Source organism: Oryzias melastigma, linkage group LG5 (assembly GCF_002922805.2).
Source record: "Oryzias melastigma strain HK-1 linkage group LG5, ASM292280v2, whole genome shotgun sequence".
NCBI classification, from domain to species: domain Eukaryota; kingdom Metazoa; phylum Chordata; class Actinopteri; order Beloniformes; family Adrianichthyidae; genus Oryzias; species Oryzias melastigma.
The window spans coordinates 107,137-132,282 of NC_050516.1; the positions used below are offsets into that span (position 1 = coordinate 107,137).

At 37.0% G+C, this 25,146-nt stretch overlaps 3 protein-coding genes across 6 annotated transcripts; 1 reads left to right on the forward strand and 2 right to left on the reverse strand.

The window, feature by feature from the left end:
- Window positions 1-42: 42 nt before the first annotated feature.
- si:dkey-245f22.3 (uncharacterized protein LOC492819 homolog) lies at window positions 43-4,037 on the forward strand. Of its 3 annotated transcripts, none has more exons than XM_024271184.2 (6): window positions 43-96; window positions 661-798; window positions 1,427-1,568; window positions 1,635-1,724; window positions 1,799-2,023; window positions 3,429-4,037. In XM_024271184.2, exons 3-6 carry the CDS (start codon window positions 1,448-1,450, stop codon window positions 3,713-3,715), a joined length of 723 nt encoding a protein of 240 aa, XP_024126952.1. In that variant the 5' UTR covers window positions 43-96; window positions 661-798; window positions 1,427-1,447; the 3' UTR covers window positions 3,716-4,037. The 3 variants fall into 3 exon arrangements, with proteins under 3 accessions (XP_024126952.1, XP_024126953.1, XP_024126951.1); XM_024271185.2 differs by having other exon boundaries at window positions 78-256; XM_024271183.2 differs by lacking the exon at window positions 43-96 and having other exon boundaries at window positions 136-798.
- Window positions 3,733-13,463, reverse strand: tfe3b (transcription factor binding to IGHM enhancer 3b). Of its 2 annotated transcripts, none has more exons than XM_024271181.2 (9): window positions 13,298-13,463; window positions 11,500-11,724; window positions 10,691-10,915; window positions 10,268-10,363; window positions 9,661-9,772; window positions 9,506-9,577; window positions 9,276-9,351; window positions 9,023-9,170; window positions 3,733-5,664 (listed from the first exon to the last, which is right to left on the reverse strand). In XM_024271181.2, exons 2-9 carry the CDS (start codon window positions 11,689-11,691, stop codon window positions 5,215-5,217), a joined length of 1,371 nt encoding a protein of 456 aa, XP_024126949.1. In that variant the 5' UTR covers window positions 11,692-11,724; window positions 13,298-13,463; the 3' UTR covers window positions 3,733-5,214. The 2 variants fall into 2 exon arrangements, with proteins under 2 accessions (XP_024126949.1, XP_024126950.1); XM_024271182.2 differs by having other exon boundaries at window positions 5,215-5,664; window positions 9,506-9,562; window positions 13,298-13,462.
- Window positions 13,464-13,669: 206 nt separating this feature from the next.
- gnl3l (guanine nucleotide binding protein-like 3 (nucleolar)-like) lies at window positions 13,670-21,937 on the reverse strand. The gene is made up of 15 exons (XM_024271180.2): window positions 21,780-21,937; window positions 21,645-21,688; window positions 21,183-21,284; window positions 20,430-20,546; window positions 20,258-20,341; window positions 20,018-20,153; window positions 19,843-19,946; window positions 19,619-19,763; window positions 18,926-19,013; window positions 17,851-18,028; window positions 17,625-17,767; window positions 17,403-17,539; window positions 15,552-15,712; window positions 15,279-15,450; window positions 13,670-13,806 (listed from the first exon to the last, which is right to left on the reverse strand). The coding sequence occupies exons 1-15, from the start codon at window positions 21,790-21,792 to the stop codon at window positions 13,739-13,741; spliced, it is 1,692 nt and encodes a 563-aa protein (XP_024126948.1). The 5' UTR covers window positions 21,793-21,937; the 3' UTR covers window positions 13,670-13,738.
- Window positions 21,938-25,146: the final 3,209 nt, after the last annotated feature.

Below are 25,146 nucleotides of genomic sequence, written 5' to 3' on the forward strand. Positions count from 1 at the left end.
CAAATTTTCATTGGTCAATGTTCTTCTTCTGTGGTAAAAAATAAACAACTCTCTTGCATCACCGCGATACACGACATCTATCGAAGATCTGAAAATGTATGTATTTTCCTATAGTTTTTTCTGTTCTTAATTCAAGCTCCTTTCACGAAGTGGAATTCCGTAATTTTTTATTTTATTGACTAAATTACCTTGATTAAGTTAAAAACTGGTCCTCCAAAGGTGCTTTGTTTGCTTTCACTTTATAGACCGTATTTTTGTAAGTATTCTTTATCCTTACATAAATACTTTGCAGTGTATTTGTCTCTTTAGATGTCATGTTCAACTTTTACTGGTCATTAAAATAAAGTGAATTTCAAGTGATACAAGCTGATGTAAAGCGTAGCATTGTAAGATACGCAATATCTTTGTAATTATATTACATGTAATAATCTCAGTACAGTGTTACTTTTTCTATTGCATAAACTATATGGGCCTACTGGCAAACCGTTGTCTCTAATTTGTTGGGTTATTTGTTTTCATTATATATTGTTAATTTTTTCTTTGTAGAAGTGCACTTATACTAAGAAGAAAATGCTACTTGGGAAAAAACGGTTGAATAAATAAAGATATTGCTGCCTTTGTTGTTTTTCCACACCCTCTCTGGCATAAACACATACAAAGTAAGTGAGATAGTGAGGCATGGAGACGGGAGTGATGCTGAGCAATGCAGTCGCGTCATGACTGGCAGGTGACTTCACCAAATGCTTCTCTTTTCATTGTGGCTGCACGTCGGATTATTTCTAAGATATGACTTAAAAAGTAAGTGGAATATTTTCTACAATTAGTCTTTCTATTTAAGCTATTTGACTGAAATGTTAATTCTCCATCTAATGCATTCTTAAAAATATATAATTCAAGGAAAACATAGCAGTTGTTTTCAAACTACAGTAAAAATCCAGTAAAAGTTAATTTTATTAGTCAACAATGATTAGATTAAAAACTATTTGATCATGTGTGTTGCTCTTTTTTGCTTTGAAGATTAGAAATGTGTACCTTAGAAATTCTAAAAAAAAATCTTCAAAAAAAATTATCTTGAATTTGATAGAAAATGTAGAAAATATATATCTTGATGACATAAATGGTAAATGTCAAAAATAATGAAGATCTCATAACTGCCAGAATCTCAGTGCATGCCTTTTATCTACATTATATAAGTGTCTAAAATGCATATTAATAATTGATTAACTTTCAATTTCAAAGATGTCTACTCACCGCAAACAGCTGGGAGACCTTAACTATAGATGTGGTTCCTGATCTGATGTATATACTATGTGGTCTAATTGTATCCTTTACTTCTCCTTCAATTCAACTTTTTTTATTTCATTTGTTGAGGATTGTCTTTCAAATTTAAATAAATCTTTTTTTTCTTTTTAAAATATGTTTGCAGAAGCCGTCTCCAAATGTCATAATGGATGAAGTACAGAACTTAAATAAGATAAAGTATGATTTAAGCAAGGGGAATGCACATTTCTACGACTCACAGAACTCCAGGCGCATTGTCAGAGATGACTCCCTCACAGGGCGGACAGGTACGTCTACAAAATAAGGTCAAAACATGCTGTTTTAGTAACAGCTGATTCCTCTACTTTTTATAGGGTCTATGACGGAAATCGACAGTTTGTCAGAGTTCTTCTCTACTGAGGACACTGAATTGTCTGACACCTCTGTGTCGCAAAGCACAAGAAGTAAGTTATCTTAATTCTCAAACTTATAGTCGATTCATGGCTGCAAGCTTTGTTGATTCTAGTGTTTGGTGCAGAAAATGCCCCTGATGACCATGGTAAGCCATATGAGAGTAAGAGAGGAGCAAAATCTATCCATAGCTCATGTTTTGTGGAGCAAGAGCAGCCAACATCTCGGCACGTCCTGCTGCCGTCCTCTGAGGAGCGTTGCACAGTTCCTGACGTCAGTCAGTCAGTCACGGTGATCAGGACTCAGGGGAGCCAGAAAACCATCTCTGCTCATACGGAGCCGGGTGGAAGCGGTGAGCAAACTGCCTCCTTCACTGCAAACTATTTGGTATTTATGAAGATTTAAAATGTTGTTTTTAAACATTGAATATATTTTGTCAGGTTTTCATTTGTTTCTTTTGTTTTTGCCCAACATCTTTCTAAGCTTTTCTGAAAAACCAGCAGAGTCAAGATTTTTTCATCTCATTAAGAGCTGGGATCTAGAAAATAAGAAAATTATGAATCACAATCCTTTTTCTCCATACTATTGACAAAATAAAAACTTGATTTAAGACTCAAATTATAATGCAATTTTTGGTTAAATTTTAAGAATGCTATAATTTTTTATGTTCATTACTGTTGACACGTTAGAGTGGCATTCATTGTCATTTTTTGGGGGGGAAAAAATGTATTTATTTTCAAAAGAATAAGTTCTACTTTTAGATTGTTTGAGAATTTACTAAGGTGGGACAGATAAGATAGTATTCTCATTTTGTTCCAAAATTAGTCTAGTTTTTTGTCAACATTGTCAAAATTAATTACAATTAGGTATTATTATATATATAAAAAAAGAAAAAGCCATTTGCCTAAAACTAGCAAAAATAGAAGGAATTCTATCAAACAGGTAACTTTTTTCCCCTTTCGAATGCTTGTGTGGGACTCCTTGTTTCTAGATTTTGATATTGCATTATAGGATTTCTTGTAAAAAAATTACTTGCTGAATGGACAGATGATTTTTCTCCTTTTTGTGATTTTCTGATTAAGATTTATTTCCTATTTTTTAGGCTACAGACGTGAAGGAATTAGGACATCTTCATTAATATCTTCATCTTCATCTTATTCAATAATCAGCTCTGTCTCAAAAAATGTTAATTCACCTTATGAAAAATGGGTTAACCAGATGGAACATCTTATTTTGAATTTTTTTTAAAGAAAACGATTTAATAAAAATCAAACAAAACACATTAATATAATTCTACTAATAGAAAAATTAAGATGTGAACTTAAATGAATATTTTATTGGAGTTCAGAGTTTGGACCTCCTGCCTCATATTAGCAACTTTTTGTTGCTCCTTTGGCTGAAATTGCATCATCAAGACACTTTTTGTGGCATCTAGAAGTCTCTTAAATGTGTCTAAAGTGTGAATAGTCTAAACTTAAACACAAGCAAAAATTAAATTCCTTTAAAATTACATTTTACAGAAAGTTTATATCAGGCTTAATCTTTTTTTTTAGTGTCAAGTTCTATCCCTTGGATCACTCAGTGATGTTCAAATTTATATCAAATGTGCATGTATCCAAATAAGTGGGAAAATATACAGGCTTTCAAAGGGAAAATATACAGGCTTTTCCTGACTGTACCTCCTTTTGAAGTGTACATCTAAATGTCCTTTTTTCTATGCATCAATCCACTTTTTTTCTTCTTTTTTCTTCTGCAAGATCTTTGTGCAGCAGTCCTTCTGGCCTGCCTGTTCTGCCGCCCTCTGGACTGTCTGCTGGCCACATTCAGAGGTTGCAATGGCTGCATCTGGTCCTTCTCTTCGTTCCTGTGCGGCTGTGAGCCCTCTGCCCTTCAGCCTCTGCAAGACGTCGTCCAAAGCTTCAGCCTGTGCGGCTGTCCTGGTATTCGCAGCTTGGTGTGCGACTGCACTCCGTGCAGCATCTGCCTCCAGGCCACAGAATGCCTGGACCTTGCGATGGAAATCTCTCAAATGCTGAACCACTGACAGAGCACAACCAAATATGAAGCAACAAAGAAACCATTTATTCGATAAAGTCTTCTGGAAGCCAGTCTGTGGGAACAGGCGTGCTACATGTATTAACAGTCGATGTTAGCACTCGCATCACTTTACAGAGTCGTTGCATATAACAAGACAAAGCTGACCATAGGTGCTTTGAATAGGGGAGTAAAAACAACATCATCATCTGCCTCTTAGAGAAGTACGTCAGTGTTAAAAAACAAAACACAACAAACTTATGCATGTGCTTTCGCAAAACACACATTCATTTACTGTACATAAGGTCCTTTAAAGCATCAGACAAAAAAAACCCACTAAACTCTATTTAATAGAACGATTGTATTGCAGTTTCCACTCAAATAGTCATTATTACATTATAAAAAGGAGGTGAGACTAGTGGTTTCAAGGAGTCCAATACCAAATTCATACTTTACAGAGCAGTTATGCATTGTTAGATATCCAATTTAATCAATAAACAAACAAACATGCCAACAGTTAAAATCATCCAGCGATCAATAAAAGGAGACAAACGATCACTGACTGAACAGATATTAGTTATGAAAAAGCACTTATCAAATTATCAGGTATTTAAAAAATGAACTACAGTACTGCTGCAAAAAGGATTCTGCATTTTTCACCACAGAATGTGTTTCAAAATGAAATGCTGATTTGCAATTGTTTCCATTTGTAGCTACTCTTGAAGAATTCCTGCTTTGGCTCACTAGCTGCAGCAGCAACTGATTTTTCATGTATTTATTTTCCCACACTTGTCAGGTTGATGACATGAAAACTGGACCGTAGCGCTCCGCTGCGTCACAGTCACATAAACAAAAGCTCTCATAAAATGCATAGACTGTCACAAAGTAAGGTGCAAGGAAATTGCTGAAAATATAAAATTCTTATATACAACTGGTGGTGAATGTGTCACATGCCAATTCACTTTACAAAGATCCCTTCTCTAGCTGCTGGTGAAACAGACGAAAGCAATCTGCAAAAAAACCCTGATTCCAGTTGGCTTGAGAAATAAAAAACTAAGCATTGTGGCATCTCTGCATACGTTTGTTATTCTAATATTGTCATTAAAAAGAAACCTCACAGCTTTCTTCCATACAAATAATAAATGCATCTAATAAATTCAAGCAAAAACATTTATATATATCCCTCTTTTTTTATAGATCTTAAAACTTTTTTCTTTGACTCTCTAATGCTGCTTCTACTTAATTTACAATATTCCGTTTTAATAAGTTTTTATATTTAAACATAATCATTTGTCCTGTTCCAAACAGGAATAATAGTAGTTAGGTCTGTATGGCAGAAAGAAAATTTAGGAACTTACTATCTTTTGATCCAAAATGGAAGTTAGTACTTTTTATTTTTATTTTTTATAGTGTAAGTGATACTTGAAAGTCCGGCGCTACAGTCTTGAACATGTTATAGAGGACACGGACGTCCCTGTCGCTGCAGACTCTCTGACCACACAGAACGTATCATAAGTCCTCGTCCATGTCGAGGCTGCTTCTGCGGCTGCTGGTTTTAGAGGCACCTGGTGACAAAGGAGAAAACAGCGACTCGCCCACCCGATCAGGAGACAGCACGCACCCCTCGTCCATGAGAATGTCTCCTAAACCCACGTCGGGGTAGAGCGCGGCCGCCGAGGTGTCATCGAGCTCGGCAAAGCTCAGGCTGCCCAGATCTAGGGGGCTGCTGAGGGTGACGCCCGCGGGCGAGTCGGAGGAGGGCGGGGACAGGAAGGAGGTTGGCATGGACGCCCCAACGGCTCCGAGGCCCAGGAGGTTCTGGGGCGCGCCGACTCCCGTGTTTTGAGGGAGCGCCTGGCCGCTTTGTGAAACTGGCTGCAGGGAAGGGTCAGAGTTCAGATCTGCTGAGATGCCGGTGGGGTTGGAGAGGCCGTGGAGGCGCGCCTGCATCTCCAGCTCCTGAGAAGAGAAGCACATTCGAAAGATTCTCACTGGTGATGCTTTTTATAGCACTTCAGTGGGGAAAGTGTTGCCCCTTCTGGAGCAACAGTCAGATCATCACAACAGTTTAAATGGCAAAAACTTCATATTTTCTCCAGACTTAGAAGCTGAAAAGCAGCAACACAAAGTTGTTGTTTTTTTCTCTAAAATGCATTTCTGATAGCTTTACTGCAGCTTTAATAAGGCACCTCCTCAACGTTCTTCTTTTGTAACTTAGTCCATTGAAGATTTGCTAAGTCAAAATTTTACGTCATTTTTGTTTTTCTTGTTTTTTTTTTAAGTTAAGATTTAAAACATCTGTCAAGGACTACAGATAAAAAAAAATAGCCTCTGTGCTAATTCTGACACATAATGCTTTTAATGTGCACTATTCCTGAGAAATAAACCAATAAATAAATTCAGACATTTTAGTTTAAGAAGAAGTCATGTTGTTCTTTAACCCTTTAAAATGAGAGCTCCTGTGTTTATGTTCTTTGATTTGCTGTATTTTTTTTAATTGTTAACGCGATCAACATAACTAACAGTTTCTAAAGGAGAGCTCGGCACGAGGCAATCAGTGGTTTTAAATTTATGATTATGCCGTTTTTAGCCCAAAAAAAATTGTTGTTTTCTCAGATAAAATTTCTGCAGACTGGAAATAGTTCATTAGAAATTTGACTCTGAGTTGTGGGTGGGATTAAGATTAAGATTAAGAAAATCTTTATTAGTCCCACAATGGAGAAATTCCAATATTGGCGCAGAAGAAACCCCACCCCCTTAATCTCCCCGTTGCAGTGAGAAGCTTGTGGCCCAGCCAGCACATTTTATTTTTTTACATCACAAATAAGCTCTTTTTCAAACAGCATTCTTTCGTTAGCTCCTAATTCCCAATAAGTTGAATAAATAAATACTGCATAAATAAATGCAGTTTTGAGTCAATTTCCTCAAAATATTTTTAGAAAAAGGACACAACAACAATTTAAAAACACCAAAAATAGGATTTTCAATGGAGTGGATCTTTAAGTCTGTCATAATCTGGAGTTCTTTACTTGCTTCAGTTCTGTTATGAACTGATTTATTTTGGTTAACTCGTCATGATTGTGACGGTTTACCAACGTTCTCATTTGTGTTTCTGAAGTCCTAAAGCCCAACAACCATCTCTAGAATCCCTACAGAGAAATATTTATCAATGACTTTGGTGAGAATCATAGTATCAAACCCAGAGTCGTCTTGTTTACTTTTCACAATCATGCACAGCTTGTGTTTATAGTTCAGGCTGGACATCGCAGACATCTGCAGTCCTTGTGGAGCCTCCCACACAAAACTGACAAAAATGATACATTTATATCAGGAGTCTCAAACTCATGGGGCCACTGAAGGCAGTCTGGCTGAGGCTGGGCTGTATGGAGTTCCATTTGTGCCACAAATATGTTGTTTTTTTGTCCACTGTCTATACCATTGGTCCATTGTCTTTGTCTCCTGAACAAATTTGTTGAACATTTGTTCATGTCTATAGACTACTATACAATATCTTCTGTGTGTCCTGTGAAACAACAGGAGCAAACGATGCTAGCATCTAGTGCTAGGGACTTTTCTGATGACCAGATTCAATGACAACATCAAATGCAAAGTTTTAAGCTTAAACAAAGCAAATACAAAGCTATCATCAAAGAAGCATAAACACAGAGGATATTGCTTAGTAGTACATAGACACAAACAAATGTTCAATAAACTTGTTCAGTAGACATAGACAATGAAGCAAAGATATAGAGCGCAAAAAACATATTTTTGGCACAATTGGAACCCCATAAAGCACTGGCTACACGTGTTAAGAAAATTTAGTGCAAATAGTCACTTCCTAAAAAAAAGCAAGGAACTCAATGTGGTTTGGGTAGGGGGGGAGTCAGGTTTCCTGCCCTAAACTTTTCCTGCTTCAAGGCCAGTAAATGTCACGCCCCCAAGAGCCATATGCCCCACCGTGATTGGTTGGTTTTTCAGTTCTGCACACAGCTCTATAAAAGTGCCGTTAAAAACTCACGGCACGCAGCAATATTGAACTTTCATATTAAGGGCCACAAAATATCAACTTACGGACCGCAAATGGCCTGCAGGCCGCCAGTCTGAGACCCTTGATTTATATGGAGATAGAAACTATGAAGTCTAAAGTTGTTCACCTCCTTATCCCATTCGGGGTCGCCACAGTGAAACAGCACCTACTTTTTCGTATCAGTGATTTGGCAGAATATTACTTGAGGGGCACAGGGACCCAGTTAGGCAGCAACGTTAAGGGTCTTGCCTAAGGGCCCAATCTGGATGGATCAGTGGACACCCCGGGGATTGAACCCAAGTCTCCTGCGTGACTTGAGTATCCAGTCGCTACTATGAAGTCTAAAGTGATTACCAACAATCATTTTACTTTTTTACAACAATTTCTTAGTGGTTAAAACATGGACTGCTGCAAAAAGGATTCTGCATTTTTCACCACAGAATGTGTTTCAAAATGAAATGCTGATTTGCAATTGTTTCCATTTGTAGCTACTCTTGAAGAATTCCTGCTTTGGCTCACTAGCTGCAGCAGCAACTGGCAGCAACGTTAAGGGTCTTGCCTAAGGGCCCAATCTGGATGGATCAGTGGACACCCTGGGGATTGAACCCAAGTCTCCTGCGTGACTTGAGTATCCAGTCGCTACTATGAAGTCTAAAGTGATTACCAACAATCATTTTACTTTTTTACAACAATTTCTTAGTGGTTAAAACATGGACTTCTGTTGGAGAACTTCCCAAACTTTAAAATCTTGTCTCCAGTGTCTTTTTTTTGTAATGATTTCATGTGTGATTTGTTACTGTATGTTTGCAGACTTTAGGTTTGTTTCACAGTATCTCTGACCAGCTGCATCATCACAAGTTTATAGAAATAATGCAATCACAAATAACAAGCTGAAAAGAACTGGCCTTCCTCTTGATCTCTGAACATGAATTGTGTTATTCATGATGTGGAATTAAAGCCAACAGTGTGTAGATTGTGTTTGTTTCAGTCTGTTAGTTCACAATAAATCCTACAGATGTCAAAACACTTCAACAGAAACCAGCAGATGTCCAGTTTTTGCTCACAAATTTGTGGGAGATCTTTAAGAGCTTGTTTGGACAAATCTGAGTCAATTCTGAGTCAAAGCACAAAAAATATCTGTATAAGTTAAAGATTGAGCAGAAACAGACGCACCTGCATGTAATAATTCACAATAATGTTTTTTACCTCATCTGCAGTTTGCTGAAAAATAGATTGTGCGTATAATAAGATGTGCATTTATGTATTTATCCGGACAGCACAGCCACTGACCTGGATGCGTAACATCAGGATGTGGTTGGCCTGTTCCAGCTTTTTCTGTCGCATTTCAACATCCTTGGCTCTGTGCTGCTCCTTTTGTAACTTTCGGATGTAGTCCACAGAGGCTTTCAGGATGGTGCCTTTATTCCAACGCATCTCTCTGTCGTCGTTGGAGCGACACCAGAAGAATAAAAACAAACCAACATTTCCAAATTAGTGTCATTTTTTTAATAGTTGACAAAAAAATGATGCAGTGAAAACATACGGGTCACTTGACTTTGGTATCAAAGTACCCAGCTCTTTGATACGGTCATTGATGTTGAATCTTCGCCTCCTCTCAACTGAAGTTAGCGGAGATGACACGTCAAAGAAAAGGAGCATGAAGGGAAGAACACATAAAGAGTCGTCTTCAGACCAGAACCATCACAAGCTGGATTTTGCATGATACCAACAAAATGCTCAATAAATATCACAGGATTAAAAATATGGACTTACTGAGGTTATGGTTGTCTTTTTTCTGTCTTTCTTTCATTATAGCTTTGGCATCTGCATCTGCAGGAGGAATTTCTAAGTTGTATCAAAAATGATATCAAATTCTTAAGAAAAAAAAAACAAGAAAGTCAAAATTACACCTGATTTACGGTCGGTACCTGTAATTTCCCTTTTAATCTTTGGAAGATCAGCAGGACAGGAGTTGCTGACGGTGAGAGTAGGTGCTCCCATTCCTGGGCTGTGGTAGAGTTCCAGATGATTTCCTGGGAGCTGCAACAGCAACAAACATGTCACAATGCAAGTACTGCCATCCAATTCTTCTAGACGGTTTCTGTGGCATTAGACAAACAAAATAGGCCACAAGAAAAGAAGAAGGAGGAGGGTTATTGCTGTAAAAATAATTAAATTAACCCCATTCTGATCTTTTTTGTTGTCCTCAAAGAGCATCACCATGATCCCCATTGTCTATCTTGAAGGTAAGACTCAGCAAAAGTCAGACTTCTTGCGAATTGTACTGAGCTTTTTACAAGCACATTTCACTTTGGCTTCTTCTTATCTTGTGCCGTTCAACAGTTTTTCTCCGCCCAGGCAGCACTTGTGTGACGAATAGTAACAGAGTGCCACAATTGCTGACACCACTTCAGAATTCCACACAAAAAAGAGCGACTTTTACAAGAGTAAAAAAAAAGATTTGCCCTCTGAACTCAAAGAGTAAATATTAGGAAAAATAGGTATTTATGTTGAAGTAAATAGTGCTCTTGATACCGTGCTGGGCAGCTGAAGACCTGGGTCAATAAATGTAATGATGTCGTCATTAAAACTGGATTCAAGGCTAATGATGTCGTCAATCACATCGTCAATCTGAGGAAAACACAAGAGAGAAAAACAGGTGGGGGTAAGAAGAAAGAAAAAAGTCAAATCAAAGCAATAGCAGCCGATGAGTTAAACTGCAGATGCAGTATTTCACATCTTATTGTGACAACAGACCCACAGAGCAGCGATAACAGAAGGCCTGCATCATCACAATGGGAGCTCAAACTATGCACGGCAAACATGAAGTAATTCAAACAAAAAAATGAGTAGAGGGCTTGAAATTCAACTTCTTAAAAGTGTCCAGCAGAGCAGCAAAAATGGTTTTGCAATCTGCTGTGGAAGCATTTCTATTTAGAGAGAGAGAATATCCCGTACTTCCTCCTTGTTGGATCCGATGTTGAGCATTGCCATTGGACTGTTGGGGGCACTGCTGGCAGTGTGGGCAACTTCAGGGGCGGAACTGGACTGCTGTACCGGAGACACACCGAGACTCTGAGTGATTGCCTTGTTTCCCAAAGTGGTGGAGAGGTACTGCTTCACTTGCTGCCTCTGTGCCTGCTGGATGTGGTACTTTGTGGGGTTCTCCAAGTGAGTTTGCACCTGTCCAATAAAAAACATGTTTAGTTTTCATATCCTGACAAAAACAACTTGTTAGAAATAAAAATAAAACACACAAAAAATCCAAATTAAAAGCAGCAGAGGCAAAAAAAACAGCAAAATATAAAGTATTTAAATTAGATTTAAGTATATTATTGATTACGTTTGCTGTTGTATTACATGTCAGCATCAAATTTCAACACAAGCAGCCCTCTGAGCTACTAATATGCCACACACACTAATTCTTAATTATTTTTAGGTCATTATATAAACCTCACAACATATGTAGTCAACAAAATACTGATATTTACAAGAGTTTATAAGAAAAAAACTGCTATTCTGATGTAAAGAATGTGAATTGTGACTAGCACAGTGGAATAAAAATCATGGAGAGATTAAATAATTTCACAAAAAACATTTAAAAATCATTTTTAAACATGCACAAAAAATGTTTGATAAAAAGAAGAGCTAATAAATCAATGGTCATCATTAGGAATTCTCTTTTTGACAAAACATTTACATTTAATTTAAGTGTGACTATGCCATTTCCCATTTGTTATTAAGCATACAGGTGAAGGGTCTCTTACTTTAAGCACCTCCACAGGCACTTGTGCTGGTGGGGGGCGAGCTGCATTTAGAGGCAGAGACACAGAGATGGCTGGAGTGGATTCTGAGGCCCGCAGCTGGGAGGCTGAGGCCTTCTGCTGGGCCTCGCGCCTCTCCTGCTCCTGGGCTTGCTCCCTCATGAGCTGCTGCCGCATCAAAACACGGGACGACATGGTGGACGCTGATCGAGACTTTTAGGGATGGAGCTGGAAAAAAAAGAGCAAGTGATGCAAATATTAGCTGCTTTAGGGGGGGGGGGGATTGTTACCTGGAATCACATGCAAATATAAGCTAAAAAATATATACAATTAGAATAGTGGTATCCAGCTAAGTCTCATAAATCTATTTTTATAGCAAGAAACGTGCACAATTTCAGAATTGACATTTTGAATCTGTGATTTCAAATTTTAAAAATCCCTGTTCTGCTTTGATTTTAAACTATACACTTTGTGTAAAATTACTTAGATAATGAGAAAGTATTTCAACTATTTATAAATATATCTAATGATTGAGAGTTTGCTTACAGAGAAAGGTATTTCTGATTGTTTTATCAATATGTTATATTGATCTAGTCTGGTCGAGATCACCTCTACTGGTGTTGTAGATCTTTTTCTACAGAGCGTTGCTGTGTTGCTCTCTCCCTATATATAAAAAAGATGTACACAAACATGAATAGCAGCTTAACTACAACTGTCCTCGGCCCATTGATTGCAGTTTCTTTCTGTGGTTAAACCAGAATGAGGGGGACTTCCTCGTTATGATGAATACAATTTCTGTTGACAAGATCAAAGAAGGCCTTCCAGGAACTTGCTTTTTACATTCTTGAAATAAAGTTGAGCCCGTTTTATTGATATTTCCACAACAAAACAACATTTAAATTAAATAAAGGGGACAAGAAATGATCTAATAAAGAATAATCAATCATTTTGAAGGGGTAAATATAAAAAGTAAAGTACCATGTTGAAAGTATGGATCTTTTGGCACTAAATTATAGACCTAATCCTGGGTGTAAACAGTGTTTTTGGATAAACAAGTAACTTATTAATTGTTAAAACCAATCTAAATCTACTATCATCATAGTGTTTTGATGTGGTTCACTTTGTTTTACCGCCTTCAGTAGACTACGGGTTCAAGATTGCACAACATTGCGTGTTTTGATAGCTTTCCCCTCGACAAAACAACTTCTTAGTTTATAATTTTCTCTAACATATTATCACAATCATATTCCTTCTGACAATTGCGATTGTCGCACTGTTGTTTATGCGCTATTACGAAATGCGAAGACGCATTCCAGTCTGATTATGTAAAGAAATAACGCGAGCGTGAACACAGAGTGATAGTTTTTAACATCTAAAGTAACCCTACATCATATTTTCTTGGATCGACCTCCTTTAGAGACGTAACGGGGTGCGTTGGTAACTTTTTCAGCCGTTTTCGTAATTTCTATTTCAAGCGAGCTTTCGGGCTAGCGTCATGACTTTGCTAGCAGTTCATTTTGACAGCTCCGTGGTGCTACCGGGCCCGCGCTACGCCGACACCGGATACCATAAAACGCAGATTTTAGCACATTATCGTTATCGGTTAACTTCACAGCTCGTGCAAACAGTCAGTTCTGAAGGAAAGTGTATATTATACTGAAGCGAGTGCTGCTTTCGAGCAACGCGCGAAGTAAAATAATTTAAAACAAAAAAAGGAAGTAGAAACACGGCTAAATGGCTATCAAGCCCACGCTAACTATTCAAAAAGGTCAATTTAGATATATTTGTGTAAAATACACACCATACGTATGAACTTGTTAAACGTCAGATCCTTAAATATCCATTGGACTCCAGTTTCGTTGCCATTTCTCAATATCGGTTTGTTTCGATAATAGCTGCTAGCCTCCGCTCTGTTTACGTTGGAGCTTACGCGATGACGTCATCAACCGTACGTCCCCCGGAACTTGTTGACTGGATGTGAGGGTTAGGTTCAGATCTGTTTACACAGATTCTATCATTAGCTTATCTTAAAAAAAGAAAAGACAAACTAAAGAATGAATCGCGGTGACCGTAACGACCGGCAGCAAAACATTAAAAAAGACTTATCAAACAGTTTAAGGAAGTTTCCAGAAATAGAAGGCACCTTTTACAACAAGCAAGACAAAACACAGACAAGGTTTTAAAGTGTTTATTTTTATAACCTCTCGCTGTCCCTTAATTTAAGCAGTTGTTTAGAAAACAATTAAAGATCTGACAATGAGAAATCCATGGCAGCTGTAAGACTATCCGAGAGCTTTGTGGCAATTTTATCTGTAGAGAAAAAAAACATAAAAGGCAAAAACAATTGTTTAGTTCCAGCAATGGATTGCTTCTCACTCAAAACTAGATTACACCATAACCCAAAGTTAAATCACCTTCCTAGTTTAAACTACTAGTTTTACTACTTCATTATATAACGATCATAAATCTTCAAACCAATGAGACATATAAGGAAGTCGTTATAATAGCTTGTTGCGTACACAAAGTTGGATGTTGAGTCGGGAAAGGCGCTGGTCGGATGCTTCTTGTTATCGTACAACCTTTCTACCAATGAATGGATTACATCATGAGCCCTATCCAACATGCCGTTGCTCTATGCATATCTTGGACAGGCTAGCGTAGCGTCTCCAGCCTACATGACTCATTGGTTCAAAAATGTGCTTAAAAACTACATTTTGAAATGTGTACACATTTTTTTGGGTCCAAATGAACATACACAAGTGCAAGATTGAAAGTTCATGACTGCAACCGATTGCGGCCATTTAACTAATATATTTCCAGACAATCAAGTCCTTTTAAAGCTACACAACTGGGCATGTGATGCATGATTGGGTAAATGTGGGTCCTTGAACATTTAGCCAGGTGTTCATTGTAGAATACATATAATTACGGCTGGGCACAAACTACAATTATTAATTTCTACTCCATGATCAATTTTCAAACAGTCATATCAATGAAGAGGGACGCGATCAATATGTCAAAACCAAACTGAAGTCTCTGACTGGTCAGAGTTCGACCTGGTTCAAGTTCATTCAATGGCTGTATGTTTTGTACGAGAACACGGAAGCCTGAGAAGCACATTTACGTGCGTTTACATAATTTTCACTGGAAGTGGTCGCTTGAACACACGTTGTTGGGAGCAGTGTGGACAAAGCTTTAGAGTGAAAATATGGAATCAAAGCATTTTCATCTCGGTGATGTTTTATCTGGTCAAATAAAGCAAAATATGTGTGATCTAAATAATCCACTGCATTCCTGAAGCCCCAAAGCCCAGAAATGTTTATAACACCCCCATTCAAACATGTCTTTACCTGAAAAGCTCAAATTACATTTGCTAAGGTAATTAATTTACAGGGGGGTGGGTTACAGATAAATCTTAAGACCACTGTTTTTTAGGTAGTTTACTTTTCCTCCTTAAAGAGCCTATTTCTCTTTTGAAACACCAAATAAAACATGTATTTGTTTCATTACTTCTTAAACCCTTTTTATAAACCTATAAAAAAACAAGAATTGTTTAAAAATATATACAATTTCATGTTTGAAATTATTTGTATAACTAAAGAACAGCTTTTAAAAATGTTGTTTAAAAGCTTTTGGAGTTAACATTAACATATTGAGCTTACGGAAATGTATTTATTTATTACTAGTTTAAGTAAAAGGCAATTTAAGTACCATATAGTTTTAACAAAGCACAGATGAAATGATGTGCAGTATTATAATATTAGCACCATATTGATACAAACCAGCTCTTTTTTGCTTTTTCTTCCTCTTCTTGTTGGCAGCCTGCAGTGCATGGCCCTGCTGTAAAGGATCTACTTCAAAAATGTCCTCCAAATCTGGAGCCCGCGGAGCTGCTTCACTCACAGGTGAACGGTTCACCTTCTGTGATTTGATCTCCACCGTCATCGGTCCAAACTAATAAAATTTAGCAGAGCAGAAAAACATAAGTAGAAGCAGAATTTCTCAAAATAACAGTTTTAGCGATAACATGCTGAGAGAACAATGTGATTTCTCACCTCTGGATCTTGATCATCTTCCATGAATTCAGTTTCTGCTGTTGGGACTTCTCCTGAGTCTCCCTCCATCTGTAGACCAAAGTGTGAGTCCTCGGGATCGCCTTGTGTCATTCCACTGGATTCCATGCAGAAGCCCATTTGGACATCAGGGCAAGAGGACTCTGAATTTAAACAAAATTCATCCACATTCGGACTTAAAGAAGTCGCAAAATATGACAAATTCAAGATGATCTCAATCAAAGAACTCTGCTTTTTGGAAAAAAAAAAAAAACTGAACATAGATCCCACGTAGTGTTTTAGTTTCCTTATATTTCAAACCTTAGAAATAAATTTACATACAGTTTAGTACTAAAACTCCTTTTTAACCTCCCTTTCTAGATTTAGTTTTCATGAACACTGTGATGAATTTCATTGATTGTATCTTTAATGTTGTTCAGGAGGCTCGAGCCTCCTGAACTTAATGGTATTTTTCTTATTTTCATCAAGATAATAAAAAAAAGGTCATCTAATTGTATTCTTATTTTTCCTCTATCAGACTTAAGCGGGACAGCAAGTCTTCAAACTGAGTCATAGAGACACTGAGACATCGCAGAGGTAGAGGCTGTCATTCAGATGCAGCTCCTGCAGCTGGACTGAAGCTCACCGTGCTGGGAAAGTCTCTGAATTGCCTTATGAACAAAGACAGACGTGATAACCGATGCTTTTGCAGCACTACTGTCATTGGAAGTAAAGAAATCTTCAGAATAAAATGTCAGTGAAGCTTCCTAAATTTAAAGTTAAACTATCCAATGTGTTTTTGTAGTTGAAAAATATGAAACCAAAGTTCAGTTTATTGAAAAAAGTTTTGAAAAAAATACATAATTTTCTTTAATCTTTTAACATTGTAGATTTAGCTTTAGTGTTTACATTCCTTTGACTCTTCAACAGCTGACACAATTAACATAATTCCAGTGGATTCTGGAGTGGAGAAAACAGCCTTGTGTTGATATGCAGCGCTGCACAGTAATTAAGTGATTATCAGCTGATTTTAAAGCGAGGAAAATTGGCTTTTCATGCCTGCTTTGCAATGAGATCCAATGCTTTAGAAATGTGGCATGTTGGTACAAATCGGACATGAAAAGCTGCTTTTTTCCGCCACAGAATCAGCTGATTCCTGATGATCACGTGAACGATCTAGAATTTAGGGTATGTTAGAGAGTGTGTATTAGGAGTTAAATAGTCTGCAATTTGAATAAAAATGTAATAATGATGAATTTACAAGTATTACAAAAATCTAGCTAACAATAATGTGACATCGTGTGTATGGCTGTTTGCATGGTGGAGAGGGCGTACCAGAACGTCTCTTTAAAAACACTCATCTAAAGTAGTGGGAGTTTTTAAGTTTTCATCAACATGAAAAAAAGTCAGTTTGTAAAAACCTATCTTCTGTTGGAAACACTTGTCAGTTCAGATGAAAGGACAGAGTGTTTTCTAGTTTCTTGAAAATGAATTCATTATTTTTTTCTTATTTGTTTAGTGCTAGGGATGATGAGGGAGTCGACCCAAAACATTTTTTTTTGTGGGAGATTGTTTAAAATGACAAATGCCATTTCTTTAAATCTAAATATTTGTGTTTTCTGGTCTAAAAAAAAAAGTACAAATTATGGTGATTTAGCACAGATAATTTTCATTTTCATACATCCAGTAAAAGACAAACATATCTGAACTGTAAAAAAAAACATGTTTAATAGTAAGAATCGTGGTTTGATCTGGGGATTGTTGAGCTTGATTTGTGAATCGAATCACCTAAGTAACGATCCACCTTTGTGCTGCAAAGATATAAAGTAGAAGTCCACAGCTTCAGACGTTTACCTGCAAGAACTTCCTGATTTCCTTCTTCCAGCTCATCCCAGTTGAATGCTTTTCCCATCTCTGTCACGATCTCAGCACTGACGTGAGTGGGGAGAGTGTGCGTCTCAGGAGGGTGTGTGAAGTAAGTGATGCGTCCACTAGAAAGAAACAAAAGCAAACAAAAACAGTAAAACTAGTGTCTTTGAAAAACTACATTTTCCTACTGCAGCCTTTCTAACCCACCCTGTCCAGTCCATCAAGACACTCTTAGCTGCTTTGTCTGTGTCTGGCAGTCCTCCTTTCCTTAATTTGCCTTGACGCCTGGCGAGCACTGCCAAGAACTCTGAAGCCGTCTGAAAGTCGGGAACCCCATAATGCTCCATGATCTGTGATCAACAGGGGGGAAGTCGAGCCACTTGTTGTGATTCATCTGCAGCATTCCGACTGTTGGCCGGGTGACGTGTTTTACCTGGGCTTTGTTGCATCGCCGCAGGATGGCCTCAACAGGCGGCAGAGGATCGACGAGCTGTTCAATCTTCACACAGTTACGAAGGATCATCACCGCATCACTTGTTGACGTCGCCATGACGATGCCAGGGCAGTCGAGAAGTTTAATGTGTTTGTCCAAATGTACTTCTTGAAGGCATCTGAAATTTAAAAAAAGTTGGCAAAACAAACAGATCTTTACTTTAAAACAAATTAATTTGCAGAGAAAAAACATAAATTTAAGCAAGAAGCTTTAATAATTGAGAAAAATCTACATTTGTATATTTTCTAATGAGTTTAAATGTATATCTATCTTCATTTATATCCGTCTCCTCGAGCCAGTTTGACTAGTGAAAGTTGAACATTTGGTCAAAAAAACATAAAAATCAAACAAGGACTAGTTTATCATATGGAATACTTAGAGATGTCTCTGAAATAATAAAAACTTTAAAAGCCCTTCCTAGCTCATAATATTATTATCACCATACAGGAAACATTTTTACATATCCTGGCATTACTCGTGCATAAATGGTCAAATACTTGTGACAACTAATCCAGGAAGAACTTTATTTTAACCAATTTTTGATTCGAAACTGAGCAGAAATGAGTGTTGTCTGTCTTTCTATTGACTGGTGTCTGTCTGATGAATCCTCAGCTCTGTGACCTCAATAGGTGAGCCAACAAATATCGTTCTACTTTGAAATGAGCCCAACCCAAACAAAAGAAGACTGTCTTAAAACTAAGAAAGACAGAAATAGTAGTTCCAGAGCTGAGGGATTTGTCTTCATGTTGGATCTAAAAATATCTAAAGTATACATCCAAAATATTTTAAACTAAACATTGCAAAAGTTAGCATTTTACTCTCCATTTTCAGAGTTTGTCTTTTAACTTAAGCAGAAGTCTTTCTAAATGTTCTTTAAAGTATAGGATCAGGTCAAATGTATCTCTTAAATCACAGTTTGTTTTGGGTAAGATGGTGAGCATTTTGTTATAAATTATTTAACAGCACTGAAATGGTAAAAAGCTCAGGGAGCAGCAGGTTAGTGTTGCAGACTTACTTTGTGACACCCGGAGTGGCTCCAACGTGACATGCTCGTGCTCGCTTCAGGCTGTTGATTAAACTGCTCTTTCCCACATTTGGAAAACCTGTGGAACATATGCGAAGACATTTCTTTAAAGCTCCTGCAGTTTAAAAGCAGGTGGTCGTTTACTTATGATCGTGCTGTTTTTAGCCAAAATCAAAAACTTGACTTGTTTTCTAGGACTTCTGCAGAGCAGCAGGAGTTGGTTAGAAATTCACCTCTGAGGGAGTAAACCTGCACTCGTTTCCCATCATCCCTCTGTTTACACTCTATCCCGCTAGCTTACATTAGTGGTGGCACAAAAATGATTGAACATACGTTTTGTTTAGCTTCTAACGATTTGAATAAAAAAATACCCAGAAAGGCAATTATAAGCTTAATTTTCTTTAATTTTTAAAAGAAAGATGCTACATGAACATGTTAAAAACTTATAAACACAATTTTTATTAGAGTGGATGATTCATTTTGTCAATTATTTGATAATTTTCTGCAACTTATACTCCAGAAAATACTGTAGTAAGTTTTGACAGACATCTCCAGGGTAAAAAGTTTAGAGGTTAAAACGGGGAAAAAAAAGACTTCCTGCTCAAGCTAGCGATGTCTGGGCGACATCTTGCTGTCTGCAACCAGGTTGACTCTTACACACACACAAAAAAAAAAGGTTCTTACCCACAACACCGACAGTGATGGCAGTCTTGATGTCCTGGTTACGACAATAATTACCGAGTAACCTCATCAGGCAGTCAGCTCCAACACATGCACTGCTGCTGAGAAGGTCTGAGGTGGCCTGGGTCACCGACACATTACTGCGTTTCTGCACAAAGGAGTGCATATTGGTTCACCTTTTTTCTGTCTTTTTAAGGTACTCAAAATGTAAAATTATCAGAACTTACCAAGTTCTTTGCTTGCTGCTGAGTAGATGCTTTAAAAGCCACAGTAGGAAACTCGTTCCGAAGATACTTAATCCACTTCTCCACAATTTCCTTTGACACCAAATCTATAATCAAAGCAAACTGGTGAAGATTTAACAAAACTAGCAAAACTTTGTCCTACTTTATTCCTTCTTACCAATCTTATTTAGCACCAATACTATCTTCTTGTTGGTTCCACTCTGGATGACTGCCTGTTCCACCTGAGGACATCTGCACCCCAGAGGGTCACGAGCATCCAACACCTCTAAAATCACATCAGATGCTTCTACAACCTTAAAAATAAGAATCCAATTAATTACCTGGTATATAAAATGACTGAAGGATCATTCAGAAATTTAACATTTACAGAGGGAAGTAAGACTCAGACTAAACATACCTTTTTAAACTCTCTGTAATATGCCTTTCTTGAATTTTCATTCTCAAAATTTACATGCTTTTCCAAACTCCTCATCTCTGTCTCCTGTGAATGTAAACACAGAGACACTATTCCACACTGGCTGCAGTACGCAGTTACACCAGCAGCAGTGACAGTAACCGGTCACTCGTACCTTCTGTTCAAACTCTCTTTGTCTGAGCAGAATGTCCTCCTGAAAGCTCTGCAAGTTCCTCCTCTTCATCATCTCACGTTCTCTTGACAACTTTTGCTTTTCCTGCAGATTCTGAAGCTGGTGAGAGAAGACATAACATAGGAAATCTTTCAGATTTAATATTCATAAAAACTATATCAGTAATTAAGTATAACAAAAATGGTTGTGGATACGATGGCTGATCGCTGTGAGGTATAAACTGTGCTTTAAGCTCTGTCTTAAGAGGGACACCGTCAGATTTTGTGCGTCCAAAGTATGCTAAATTATGTACAGTTTTTATCTAATAGTCCAAGAGCAATGCATATATTTTAGCTTACGGCCTGGATTTTCTCCTAAGGAAAAATTGTCATGTTGATCTCCAGCAGACTCTGTTCTGGTCACTGCTGATGAGCTAGATCAGGTGAATTATTTTTATTATTCATTTATTTAGTGTAAATCACTTGGGTGTTCTGCAACAGGGTAAGTGTTCTATAGATACAATTGAAATTAAACATCCTTCTTATTACAGTTCAAAAACATTCATTTATAAATTTTAACAGGAAGAAAATAAAGAACAACCTTCTTATTATTATAGTGTTTGCCAAACACGTAAAAGACTTGTAATGATACAGGAGGATTCACTAAAGAAAGCATAAATTAAGTCAAAACAAACAGTACCACACACCATGTCTTAAACATACAGCAGACTTCATCAACTTTAACAGAGATACTCACTCTTTGCTTCCTGACTTCTTCTGGATTTCTGGAGTCTTTCGTTTGTTGAACAGCTGATGTTTTTGTCCTCCCATGGCCAGGATCCTTTTGTGCATCTTTAGTCTAACAAAAACAGACAAAATCAGAAACACTGTACAGTTTTTCAGTGGTTTTTAATCGCTTTTTTGTTTTAACTCGTCTAAACATCGTATGACATGCTTAACTTGAGTAGAGATTGTATTTTCACACAACCAGAAGTTTCAGTAAATAAACATTTAGAGAAATATAGTAAATTTACAAGAAGTTTATTTATACCTAGATAGTGTATTGCTGTTAAAAATTTATTCAAGATCATTTGTAAGCTAGAACGCGGGTTTTGACAAAAGACAACCCAATAAAACGCTTTAAAGCCATTTTATAGCTCAAAAACGAATAAAGAAATGAGTTGGCGACCATTAGAGCTAGCTACTTTTGTAAACTAACCTTAAGATTTCCGAGGAAACCAAGACGTTTGGCCCGTTTTTGTTCTGAAATATCAAAACACAAAAATATAATCCAGTTAAACTCGTCCACAATAGATACAAACCACAAACATTTAGCCAAAATACATCCACATACTTGCTTTGGACATGACTTTAGCTCACGTGTTTGCAGGAGAGAGTCGTGTCGCGCATGCGTTGATGTAAAATACAACTTCCGCCTGAATGCTGAATGTCAAAATAAAAGCGTTCAGTGCAAACATTTCAAATTAATTTTCACGTCTAAACGTCTAAAACACAAGATAAAATTAAACTGGAACATCCTGAGATAAACATCTATTTTTTTCAATCAAATAGAGATTGGTGTCCTCTGAAAATATGCAAGGCCCATATTATTTTTGCCTTTTTTTTTTTTAACTTCATTATTCTTCAACAAGTTTGGGCTAAATTTAACCTCCTTATTGAGCAAGAAAATTACTTACTTCCAGTGTGGTTAAAAATAAAAAATCTACTTTTACATCATTCAATTTAAAATATATATTTTAGACATCGGCCAGGCGGCCGGATCTGGCCCTCTGGGTAATTATATCTGGCCCTCTAGATCATTTTATTTTATTGTATGTATGTATTTATTGCCTGATGTTATCTTGTCTTATCTTTTCTTAACTAATATAATTTTGGCAAATATATTTTTATGGAGAGTAAAATATTGAAAGTTATTTAAGGTTAAAGTTGATTTATTCTGAAATAATATCCCTGCCTGTTTTAATTCAAAGTAATGTTAAAAAAATGTCTCAAGCTTTAGAAATTTAGTTTTAGTGAGTTCAATAAATGTTTACCCTGTTCATTCACTGAATGTGTCAAAATCATCTGGATCTGCATTTATCTAACATAGTCTGAGCCGTTCCCCTGATGGATTCATTCCTGATCCTATGAATCGTCATCAGTCCGAGAGACATTTTCCCCTCTGCTACTTCCAGCTCTCCCTCCTGTCTTTATCTCAGAGCCACTGTCTGTAAATGAACATCTTTAGTTCCTCTCACCACAGTCTTCTATACATTATTTTTATTCTGATAGTTAATTATATTCTGATTAACCTCTTTCTCACACTTTCCTTCCCCAAAAACTCTTTACTCTCACTACAGATCACAACATCATCAGCGAACACCATGGTACGCAGATATTCCTGTTTAAATTAATCGGAAATCATTACTGAAGCAAACAAGAATGGGCTTATAGGTGATCCTTGGTGGGGAAGTCCCACCTTAAACTCTTCTGCCAAAAAATAACAATATATCAAAGTCTTTGGAAAGATGTGGCCATGAAGTTGAACCCACAAATTCACAGTCTCAGATTACAGAGCTGATAAAAGTGATTTTTGAGAATGTTTTTGTCAATACAGCAATTTTCATAGGGTGACAGTGGTAGTTTTACTTCTCTTTTTCTCAGGGTTGGAAGATCTTGAGAATCTAAAAAAAAATATGGTCTCCTTCGGTTTGGGCAATTATTTGTCCCGATTTACTAAACCTTTGAGGTATTTACGTTCAACATCTGATGTTGTGTCGATGTCTTTTCAGTGGAAACCGTTCTACCTTTCTATGTACTTTTACATCTCTCATTTTCTTTCATCTTACTGATAAATAAAGTTATATTTTAGCATTTTAAGAAAAAAAATAATCTTCTCTGGGTGCTCAAAGTTATAGAGCCTTTTAAAAAAATGACATTATTGATATTTGTTCTTACCTGCATCTTGCAAAAAGTTCAACATTTTCACCACTTAAGTTATTATTTAACAAAATGCAACTGGTTCCTCTGGATTTGTAATTTTCGCATATATATTACTGTATGTGCCCCCTGAGCACCTCATGAAAACCAATGAGATTAAAGGAACGCCTAAGGTTATTCCATGAAATTAATTAACCTATCTGTGTCTGGCACATTTGCTCCGTAATCCGTAAGCCCTCTGAACTGGCAGTTTACTCGAGAAAGCAGAGCTCAAGCAAAGCTGGTGCATTAGCTTAATCTAGCACACTGGTGCTTCTTTCAAGTCCGGCTGCTCCGTAGGAAACTACCTCGAAGAACTGAAAGCCGTCAAGCCAACTTTCAACTGATACTGGAATTTAATAGATTTGCTAGCATTTTATTATGTTTGGAGACAGTTCAAAAGGTAATCTTGTAAAACAAACTTAGATTATTGTTTTTTAGTCAAATTGGCTTCAAAAACGTAATGTTTGCCCAGGATATGACTGGCGAATAATATTGGAAAGATTTTCACATTGAACCAGGAGATCAATCCCATTTTCTCTTCCTGACATGGATGCATCAGAATGGAGCGGAGCAGGAAGACATTGGCCTGCCCATTTAAGTTTCTGCATTACAATTGAGTCTTTCAAAAGGCGGGTTTTCATCTGCTCCTGATCCATCATGGTTTGAATAAATAAATACTCAGAAATTGTTCCCAGTGGTCTTTTAATTATGATTATTAATGCAGTTTTTATCCAAAATCAAAAAGCCTGTGTCGTTATTTTAGACATATTTTCTGCTGTTTTCATTAGAAGTTTGCTTCTAGGTTGTGGGCTGTTAGCAAGGAAGTAAGTCTTCGTTAAAATCATAGCATTCCTATGTTTACAGTTATATTTTCTCCTGTCGTTAGTTTACAACTCCTAACAACCCCAACCTAAAATTAGCATAACAAAAAGAATGAAAGCTATCTCACCACACACTTTTGAGCCAGATGCCAGCTCAAACGTGGAAAATGAAGACACTAATTACCGTATTTTCCGGACTATAAGTCGCGGTTTTTTTCATAGATTGAAAGTCCCTGCGACTTATACTCCAGTGCGACTTATATACGAATTTTTAATGATGAGATGTGGACCGTAAGTCTAGAGTGCCCTCTTATGGTGATCTATGCAATTACTTTATTTACTTTAGTTATTCAGACGTGACACAGAGGACGAAGAATTTAAGGGATTTAGTGATATGGAGTGAGATTGCGTGCAATTAATTAAAGTAAAGATACAAAGTTGATGAGTTCTTGAGGCTATAGTTAAATAAAACTGTTATGTTATATAAATGCTACACCTTTTCGTTTTTTTCATGATGCTAATATGTGAATATGTGTTGACACATATTCAGGCTGTTTTCTATTCACTTATGAATGTTATAACTTACCTTCCAGGATGATGTAATATCGTTTTTTTCAACCAGTTTGTAAAATAAATTACTTGAAAAAAATGCGACTTATACTCCGGTGCGACTTATGTATGGTTTTTTCTTCTTCATTATGCATTTTTTGGCCCCTGCGACTTATACTCCGGTGCGACTTATAGTCCGAAAAATACGGTAATCTATTTGTCTGCCAATAGATGCATCAGAACTGGCAAGGAGAAAGGAGACTTTGGCCCACCAAAAACACCAAAAACCCAATTTTCAATGGAATAGGTGTTTAATGAGTAGTTGAAATGGCCAGTCCAAGAAAGTACAAAGTTATTACTAAAGTTGCA

Excerpts from the sequence above, each read along its gene's own strand:
- si:dkey-245f22.3 (XM_024271184.2), top strand. The coding sequence starts at position 1,448 with ATGGATGAAGTACAGAACTTAAATAAGATAAAGTATGATTTAAGCAAG. Across the intron at positions 1,569-1,634 it reads CTCCCTCACAGGGCGGACAG|GGTCTATGACGGAAATCGAC; the intron begins GTACGTCTACAA and ends TACTTTTTATAG. Across the intron at positions 1,725-1,798 it reads TGTGTCGCAAAGCACAAGAA|AAAATGCCCCTGATGACCAT; the intron begins GTAAGTTATCTT and ends TGTTTGGTGCAG.
- tfe3b (XM_024271181.2), bottom strand. The coding sequence starts at position 11,691 with ATGTCGTCCCGTGTTTTGATGCGGCAGCAGCTCATGAGGGAGCAAGCC. Across the intron at positions 10,364-10,690 it reads TCGGATCCAACAAGGAGGAA|ATTGACGATGTGATTGACGA; the intron begins GTACGGGATATT and ends TGTTTTCCTCAG. Across the intron at positions 9,352-9,505 it reads AAAAGACAACCATAACCTCA|TTGAGAGGAGGCGAAGATTC; the intron begins GTAAGTCCATAT and ends CGCTAACTTCAG.
- gnl3l (XM_024271180.2), bottom strand. Across the intron at positions 20,154-20,257 it reads ATTACAGAGAGTTTAAAAAG|GTTGTAGAAGCATCTGATGT; the intron begins GTATGTTTAGTC and ends CTTATTTTTAAG. Across the intron at positions 15,451-15,551 it reads AAGATGATCAAGATCCAGAG|TTTGGACCGATGACGGTGGA; the intron begins GTGAGAAATCAC and ends AAATTTTATTAG.